At 35.1% G+C, this 9,830-nt stretch overlaps 1 protein-coding gene and 1 pseudogene across 1 annotated transcript; one reads left to right on the top strand and one right to left on the bottom strand.

The window, feature by feature from the left end:
• The first annotated feature begins 3,268 nt into the window (after positions 1–3,268).
• Positions 3,269–6,338, top strand: LOC107916414 (exocyst complex component EXO70A1). The gene is made up of 2 exons (XM_016845698.2): positions 3,269–5,703; positions 5,845–6,338. The coding sequence occupies exon 1, from the start codon at positions 3,618–3,620 to the stop codon at positions 5,499–5,501; it is 1,884 nt and encodes a 627-aa protein (XP_016701187.2). The 5' UTR covers positions 3,269–3,617; the 3' UTR covers positions 5,502–5,703; positions 5,845–6,338.
• A 202-nt stretch (positions 6,339–6,540) lies between these two features.
• Positions 6,541–9,305, bottom strand: LOC107916416 (transmembrane protein 87A-like; annotated as a pseudogene).
• Between the last annotated feature and the right edge of the window lie 525 nt (positions 9,306–9,830).

The raw sequence follows: 9,830 nt of genomic DNA, 5'->3' as shown, positions 1-9,830 counted from the left end.
CTTCAAGTAGTTGAGCTTCTCTATATATTCCACAAATTGGACCAGCTTAAATGGGTCAAATGAACCCCATTTAATCAGTTGACCTCTATGGAATGTTATATATGCATTCATCACGGGCTTCGATCCGTGACCCGTGACACTTACACATGGTATACCACATATCTCATATATAAGTCCTCTCACCTCAACGAGTACAGCATATAGACAACCTATATTCTCTCTCTAAGTGATTCCTCCACCCTTCTCTTCTTTTCCTTCCATTCTCTCTCACTGCCTCCACACGACAACTCTCCACCCTTCACCTTCGCAAGTCCATCCCTTGTTGATCCACAATATCAACATGTGTTATATTGATAATTATGTTAGTAGTTTGTGAAAATTGAATTAAATTGATATTGTGAGTTTAATAATTTTTTAATCCTTAATAATTATTTTTTTGGGTAATATTTCATACACGGTTTGTGAACTTTTTAGCCTCTACAAATAGCCTTGTGACAAAATTATAAAATAAAAATCAGGTGGCAAATGTTTCATTTATTTAAATATTTAATTTTTTACTAAATATATAAGACAAATGTCAAATTCTTAAAAATCTAAAAATTTTCACATATGCGATCATTAATATAATAACAGTGAAATTTTTTTAATTCTTGTTTAATAATCCATACTTTTACTTTTTAAAATTTTAGTTAAGAACTAATTAAATTAAACAACTCAACTGCTAATACATCAACTTATCTTTTATATTATATTTACATTTTTAATAAACTTATGCTATTTTAAAAACTCAAGTAAATAATTTAAAATTCAAGTTTTCAAATGCAATCTAATAGTTTGTTTTTTTTATGAGTAAGCGCAAAGGTGATTTTTTTTTAATTTCATATGTGAATTCAGGAAATTTGTAATGGGCCAAAACAAAATTTAAAAAAAAAAATTGGGGAACAAAGTTAAAATTTTTACATTAAAATGGCTTAAACTGAATTATAAACTTTTTTGAAACAGTCACAAATGTAATTTTATCATTTAAAAAAACTAAAAAGGATTAAATTAAATTAAAATGATTTGAGAGGGATCAATTTAAAAATTGTATCATTTAATTAAGGGGACAAGGCCTTCCCGCCCCTTTGCCCACACTATTAAGTAAGAAGTAGAGTTGTTTGGTAATCAACCCAAAATCAATGTTTTAAAAATTAATTAAAAAAATGGATAGGTGGTTGAATTGATTATACTATTAATTTTTTATTTAATCAAATTGACTATTGATCTAACAATAAGTATATAAATAATTTAAAATTTTATAAAAATTAATAAAAAATTTTAAAATATATATTAAAAATAAATTAGTTCAATTATTTTTTTCTTTCTCGATTTTTAAATTTTGAGAAACTTCAAATAATTTACTTAAAAATTGATTCAACCCCTTTATCCAAATCAATAGATCAATAAATTTTCGATCTGATTAATCCAATCTGACTCAACAACATCGCTCAAAAGTGAGATATGACGACTTGGAGACAGCTACTGTATGATTTCATAGTCTGTTATACGTAAGTTCTAAGTTATGTTTAAAAAAGTGGGGCAAGAAGGGAACAAGCCTAGCCTACCCGTGCAGGGAATATAGATGGGCCTTGGACCATTAGAATCTTTGAATGAAGGCCCAGTTAGGTCTTATTTCGTACATTTAATGGGAAAGCGACCACTCCAAAATTTTAAATTTTCTTCCCAATAAGTTTACACCATTTTCTTCAAATATTGTCCTAATGTTTTCTATTTTAAAAATAATTAATAATTAATAATTTTCTAATTTTAGGAAGAAATTGTATTTTTATTTACTCAAATAAATCGTTGACATTTTTATTTGTACAAAGACAAGTTTGATTCTTTTTTCTATATTAAAAACAAATATAGTTCAACGTTGAAAAATTCATTTAAATAATAATTAAAAGACTTCCGAGTACAAATTAGACTTAAGAAAAATAAGAAAAATTATAAAATTAAAGGTTTCTATTATTTAAATAAAAATTTAACCTAAAATAAAGACAACATACAAATAGATGAAAAAGTAGAAGGTCCAAAAGGAAAAATAAAAATTCAAGAAAGGCTGAGAGAGCAAATTTCGCGGGAAGTTGGCCGGAATTAACAGGGAAATATCCCAATCGGCGGCGAATACTGCAATGAAAATTTAGATTGAAGAGAGAGAAAGAGAAAAAGGGTCAAATTTGAAAGTCCAACAATAATAAATTGTTGAATTAAAAAAAAGCAATAATAAATGGTCAAATTCTATATAAACTCTCAATAGTAAGGTTTTTTTAAGCACATTTTAGTTTTTCTACTTTAATTTGATCAGTTTTAATTTTTGTACTTTTTAAAATTTGAAATTTCAGTTCTAAATCGGATAATATTAGTTGAATCATTTTGGTTAAATTCAATTGCTAGTCCTATACTATGCGTGCAACTGTAGATGTGGTCCATATTCTCCAATTGAATCATTCTAAGGGTGGGTTTGGATGGGCGGTGCGTTTACCTGCGGTTAGTGTAAAAACAGCGGTGGCAGTGAGATTAGATACTGTAGCGATACTGTAACGTGAGATAAAAAGTAAGCTAAACACACCGCACCGCACCCAATCGCCCATCCAAACCCACCCTAAGTCTCTATATTTTTTAATTTTTTGATATTTTTAGTCTTGACGCAAATGAAATTCGTTAATCAATTAATTAAATTTTTAGAGAGTAATATGTGAAAATAACAAAATGACATGACATTACACATATGATAATATGTTTAGCTCATCGGATTTTGAAATTAACAGAACTTAACTTAGTGAATTTAACAGTTACCGTTTGGTAAGGACTGAAATTTTAAAAATTAAAAAAGCATAGGAACTAAGAATAACCAAATTAAAATAGAAACATTAAATCCACAACTTTAAAAAAGGACTAATAATATCAATTATTTGCATATTAAAAAACTAAAGAGAAAAATTATAATATTTGTAAAATGATAAAATGTATATGCTATATCATCATGGGTCTTAAAAAATAAGTAATGCAAAATTATTTGATGGAATTCACAAAAGAAAATGGTTTGGGGATCGAAAATACAAATTTGGAAACAAAAAATATTAGCAAGGATCAAATTATTACAGAAGGACTAAATCCAAAAAATATATATTATAGAAAGAGCTTCCATATAAATTTACCATAATAAATTCCCCAAAAATTCCTCAAAATAGACCCACTTCTTCTCTCTTTCAAAATTTCAGGTTCAGACAAAATTCCCATTAGCAGCCTTACTAGACCACCACCCACATTACATCTCATTATTATCTCTCTCTCTCTCTCTCTCTCTGCCTTTCCTTTTCTATCATCCAGAAAAAAGGAACCCTCCCCCCTCCCCCCTACCCTCACCTTCACCTCCGCCGTCTCCGCCACTGCCAAATACACTTACTTTTCCTTTATTCTTACAGAAGAAAACAAAAACAAAAACAAAAACAAAAAAAGTTTTAAGTTTTATTATTTTACTTTTTCTAAACCTTTTCCAAGATTTCAAAAAAGGATTTTTTTTCTTTCTTTCTTGTAAATTCTGCAGTTTTCTTTTTTATTGCTGGAAGTTAGTTATGGAGCTGCCGGAGAATCTTAATAAGGATAGTAACGGCTATGAATCGGCGGAGAAGATAATCCTACGGTGGGATTCAACCGCATCGGAGGACGCAAGGGAGAGAATGATCTTCGAAACGGACCGTCAAGAAGCCGATCTTTACCTACAAGCCGTCGATGAAATCCAACGTTCCTTATCCAACGTATCAATCTCAACCTCTTCAAACGCCGGCAAGAACGCTAACGCCGTCGATGACCAGTCAAAAGTCAACACCACGATCCAGATCGCCATGGCTCGTCTCGAAGACGAGTTCCGCAACATCCTTATCACTCATTCCTCCGCTTTGGAAACTGATTCCCTTTTCGATCCGTCGTCGTCCTCAATTTCAACGCCTTCTCACCACGAACTCGAAGAAGATGATACCTTAAGCAACGACGATAGCAGTCACCACGATCTCCTTCAGCTTCAGCTTCAACACTGTGAATCCTCGGATAGCTCGACTTACCGATCTACGAGCAGTATCCGTGAAGTGGATCTGATGCCGTCTGAAGCGATTTGCGATTTGCAAGCGATTGCGATGAGGATGATCTCGTCTGGCTACTTACGCGAGTGTATTCAAGTGTACGGGAGCGTCAGGAAATCGGCCATCGACTCGAGTTTTAGGAAACTCGGAATCGAGAAACTTAGCATCGGAGACGTCCAGAGGCTTGAATGGGAAGCTTTGGAGAGTAAAATCCGGCGTTGGATTCGAGCTGCCAAAGTTTGCGTCAGGATATTGTTTGCCAGCGAGAAGAAGCTTTGCGAGCAAATCTTTGAGTGTGTTGGAACGGATATTGATGATGCTTGTTTCATGGAAACGGTTAAAGGGCCTGCAATACAGTTATTTAACTTCGCGGAAGCCATAAGTATAAGTAGGAGATCTCCTGAAAAGCTTTTCAAGATACTTGATTTACATGATGCGTTGATGGACTTGTTGCCTGATATTGAGGCGGTTTTCGATTCGAAATCATCTGATTCGATTCGAGTTCAGGCTGCCGAGATTTTATCCAGGTTAGCTGAGGCTGCTCGAGGGATATTGTCTGAATTCGAAAGCGCAGTTTTAAGAGAGCCCTCTAGAGTACCTGTCCCTGGTGGAACCATCCACCCTTTGACTAGGTATGTCATGAACTATATCAGTTTGATATCTGATTATAAGCAGACTTTAATTGAGCTTATAATTTCGAAACCATCTACGGGTTCGAGGTATTCTGGTGATCAAACGACCCCGGATATGGAGTTTGCTGAGTTGGAAGGGAAAACTCCTTTGGCTTTGCATTTGATTTGGATTATAGTCGTTTTGCAATTCAATTTAGATGGGAAGTCTAAGCATTATAGAGATGCTTCATTGGCACATTTGTTTATTATGAATAATGTTCATTATATTGTTCAAAAGGTTAAAGGGTCACCCGAGTTGAGGGAAATGATTGGGGATGATTATTTGAGGAAGTTAACAGGGAAGTTTAGGCAGGCGGCAACGAGTTATCAGAGAGCTACCTGGGTGAGTGTTTTGTATTGTTTGAGGGATGAAGGGTTGCATGTGAGTGGGAGTTTTTCTTCTGGGGTGTCAAAAAGTGCATTGAGAGAAAGGTTTAAGACTTTCAATGCTATGTTTGAGGAGGTTCATAGGACTCAAGCAACATGGTTGATACCCGATACTCAGCTGAGGGAGGAACTAAGGATTTCTATATCCGAAAAGTTGATCCCAGCTTATAGGTCATTTCTTGGGCGTTTCAGGAGCCATATAGAGAGTGGAAGGCACCCAGAGAATTACATCAAGTATTCAGTCGAAGACTTGGAAACGGCTGTCTTGGATTTCTTTGAGGGATACCCTGTATCCCAGCACTTGAGGAAGAGATCTCTGTGAAAGGAGTGATCTGAGGTAAGATGAGATGAGTTTTGCCATGGTAGAAACTAGGAGAACATTCTTTCAATTTTTTGCAGGGTATTTGGGCAAAATGGTGCTTTGCCGGACATGGGGCTGCCCTCAGCTCTCCAATTTGATTGAATAAGATCTGATCTTGTTGCTTCCTTGACCGTGGAATTGGAGCCTGAATGCTTTCTGCACTGTAAGCATTATGTTGGTTTGTTACCACATTCTAGATTTTGTTCCATTTGTTCATATGGTTATTGTTGTATTTGTAATTTAGAATTTTGTACGTGTGTTTGCTTTTACTATTATTAATGATATGAAGAAGCTTTTTTTATAGGCACTGCTTTTGAAGTTGGGCATCCTTGGCTGTTCCTTAAGTTAAAATTCCCTGTATAGATGGAATCAAATACAGGGGCCAATTACAGTTTGGGTTAGTATTTGATATACTGCCCATTAAAAATTTTAGTTCCACAACCAAGGTTGAAATACTATCAGGTTTCCCATTTTTTTTACTATATTTATATTGGCAGTCTATCAAATAATTTTGCTTAAATTGAAATGCGATGGCCTACCAAGTCGAATTCTATGGTTCCCTTTTCATATTCAACTTGAATATGATACATATAGGCTAAGACATTTAGGGCAAATTGTTAGTATGGTTCACACTCCACTTGATTGAAAAAAATTTCAATCATGTACTTGAAAATTCAAGCAGATGACAACTCTTGGTGGTAAAATTTTTTTTCATAGCCGGTGATGAACTAATGTCGCTTGACTTCATTGGCTTGTATATTGCTATGATTCATGGTCAAAAGTATGCGTTACACTCCACAGATGATTCCCTTAACTTTCTCTTCACTCTTCATTCTAAAGAGATACATTAAGTGACCATCCATAATTTCTCAAAAGAAAAACGGTATCATATTAAAAGCCAGGCAACTTGAGAATGAAGTTGATGCCGAGTGTGTGACTATTCATATGGGATGTGTTCTATATATGAAAAGGCTGTAATATAACACGTGACCAAACCATATTAATATAAAAAAGGGCATAGCATGGATTGAACTTTTCCTTTGGTGAAAATTGACAAATAACAGATAAACAACTTACTAAATTAAATAACTAATGAACGGCTGACTTTTGGTTGTAATGATTGGCTTTTGGCATATAGTAACCTGGTTGATATCAATGTTGAACTCAGAAGCATCAAAGAAGGATAAACAACTTACTAAATTAAATAACTAATGAACGGCTGACTTTTGGTTGTAATGATTGGCTTTTGGCATATAGTAACCTGGTTGATATCAATGTTGAACTCAGAAGCATCAAAGAAGGTTCTTTTTCTAAGTCACACCGTCTTGTCTTCTTCCAAATCACCATTCCATGCTCCATTATGGCCCTGCACTGGTCTAGCCTCTGCTGCACTTTTAAAATCTTTCATCGGTGTTGAAGAGGGTTTTATGAGTGTCAAAGTAGTGTCATCTTTATCGAAACCTTCGTTTGCTTCATCGGAGTAAGCGTACCTTTTAAGACCAGAACAACCGATTAACATACAAGTGCTCAAGTCTATATAGACATCTCAAAGTTGCTGGAGGGTGTTGGAATGTGCAAAAAAACACTTGATAAATGAACTATATCATAAAAAGGGGTTGCAGGAAGTGAAAGCTTAGAGCTCGACGAGATAGATCTTACCGCATCGAATTTTGAGAAGGCGCCCAAAGAACACAGATGACGCATAGTAGAGAGAAAGATAAGACTTGCCAAAAGGCTGGGATGATCCAGGCACTCTGCCACTGCTCGTTGTAAACATCATTCAACTTGAAATAAAGCTGAAAATTTCAGTGTTACAGAAGTTGTGAGATGTGACAACAATGCCATTTCTAAAATGTTTTTACTTTTTCCTCAACTGTACACTGTGGCTTCTCATTATGCCATCTCATACTTCCTAATTGTAAAGATGCACGACCGCACGATTAAATTGCTACCATGTTCTTTACTTTCTTGTATATTATATGCTGGACTTAAGTTTGTTAATAAAGCATCCAAAAGAAAGCATCAAAGAATAACAGAGTTTTATACCTCGTAACATATCCAACCCACAGACACGATAACAGCTACTGCCAATGCATTTGTGAACTTCCTGTATATATCCAGCTTTACCGTCATTCTTCTAGCCTGTTGCACCAATAAGTGAGGAAAAACTTGCAAAGCAATGTATTACTTCAAACGTCATTTACTTTTAATAACAAAAGAAGCGATAAACGAAGGATGATAGAAGGACAAAAGAGATACCTGAAGTTTATTTAAAGTTGCAGAGAGAGAAGTGAATATCCAAAGAATGAAGAAGGCATCTAAGATTGCAACGGGAAGAACCAAAAACAGTCTTGCCTTTCCAGAAAGATCACTCACTGCACCAACATTTTCTACCACTTCAAGAACTTCAGACGCCAAAAAGAAAGTTGCCCCAAATTACCTTTGAAGTAAGCCCACCAAGGGTAGGCCTCACAACACCATAACCCATCGAAACCATCAAAATGATAATCCAAGAAACTGTACGTTTGATAGTACCGAAGCTGACCGCCCACATGGTGATCCCAACTGGCCTAATTCCACTCTCATTGAACTCAGCATAATCGAAATACCAAAGAGCCATCTCGAGCATGCCGAGCGTTATCACTAATGTAATACAGTTTTGCAAAGGAAAAATCTCTCTCCAAAACCTTGCATACTGTGAGAACCAAAATATTCCGAGGATCACAAAAGCAAGGGACATGAACCCGTAGAAATTCATCAGCGGGGCCATTCTACCGGGTAGATAGCCATTAGGATTTTTCCATATGGTTTTCCCCTCCACAGTCAAATCTTTAAGGTTCACATCACAGTGAATGAAGTACAAGTTATACATCCCAGTTTTAGTAATCTTTATAGACCTTGATCGCAATGTTGCAACCTCATCATCTCCATTAAAGGAGATGCCGAACACTTTCGGCCAGTTAGGATTCTCGGTGGAAGGACGATAAATAACTTCTCCTTCCAAACAAACACCGAGTTTCGCAAGATCTGCCGTGCAACAAACAGCTCTTTGACCCCCATAAGCTGAACCCCCAATCGAGTCTCTATCTTCGACCTCGAAAGCAACTGCTTGTATAGCCTTGCTGCTAAAGTTAGCAGCTTCTTTGGGTCTACGGAATGTAACCTTCTCAAAACTGGTTCAATATTTACATGCAAAATAAGGCAATCAGAAGGAAGAAAATGAGGAACATAAGCAATTGCACATGAACAACTTTAAATTCACTAGTTTTAAATTCTTTTCAAATTTGTCCTACTACTCAATTCTGAATGCAGTATCAGATCCTAATCCCACACATTTCAAACAAAGCTATCTACAAAACTAAGAGATCTAAAAGCTAAAAGCAGCAGATACTTGCATACAAAAAGGGAATTGCAAAACGGAAAATAAAAAATAAAAAAGGGGGGAAAGTGAAGAAGTTACCGGATATAAGAGTCACCAATAGTGGCGGTTACATTGTAGGGGTCAGCAAAAGAAGAATAAATGCCTTCGCTGCCGCCATGGACGACGAATGCATTGCCTTTACCGACGAATTTCTCACCATTGTACTCATGAACCGAACCGTCAACAATGAAAACAAAGCAGAAACACAAAATGGGTAGAAAGAAGAATGAATCTCGAAGCTTAAGCATTGCCAATAAAATGAAAAAGATGGAGACTTTGGTTGGATCTGCTAATTTGCAAAGGGGGATTTTTTTGTCTTTCTAATAGAGCTAAAGGACCCAGTAAACTGTGTAAGTAGAAATTTTTAAATAATATTAGTAAGAAGGATAGGTGGGGGAGGTGAGGAGGATTTAATCCTGACCCTTAGATAATTGACTTTCTGGGTTTAATTTAAGATTAATCAGATTAAGGAGCCAGCAGTTTTGTTCTGTTAACCCATCAGCTGGGCTTGCCCAATTTCTTTTATTAAAAATAATTAATTCAATATTTATTTCTAATTTTAAAATTTGGTGCTGAAAAAATATATTTGTAAATTAAAATTAAATTCTAATTATGATAAATATTTGAATATGTTTGGAATGCCCAATTTTCAATTTCATTAAATTCTATGTGTCTTCGAGTATTTTTAGCATTTTATATGGTTTTTAATTAAAATCTAAATTAAAGAAAATTGAATGATACCAAATAGTGGTATTCATGAGTCGGGTCTAAATATGATATTAATATAGCTTATCTTTTCTCAAGTTCAGTTCAGCCCGAAATATGAACTTAAAATTTTGTCCGAACCCATCTATATTTGCAAAAGTCTG

The sequence above is a fragment of the Gossypium hirsutum genome, chromosome D10 (genome assembly GCF_007990345.1).
Source record: "Gossypium hirsutum isolate 1008001.06 chromosome D10, Gossypium_hirsutum_v2.1, whole genome shotgun sequence".
NCBI classification, from domain to species: domain Eukaryota; kingdom Viridiplantae; phylum Streptophyta; class Magnoliopsida; order Malvales; family Malvaceae; genus Gossypium; species Gossypium hirsutum.
The sequence above is the reverse complement of the archived record's forward strand: the minus strand, read 5'-3'. Positions and strand labels throughout refer to the sequence as shown.

Bases quoted from the DNA above. Each gene is read 5' to 3' on its own strand.
- LOC107916414 (XM_016845698.2), top strand. From the start codon at position 3,618: ATGGAGCTGCCGGAGAATCTTAATAAGGATAGTAACGGCTATGAATCG.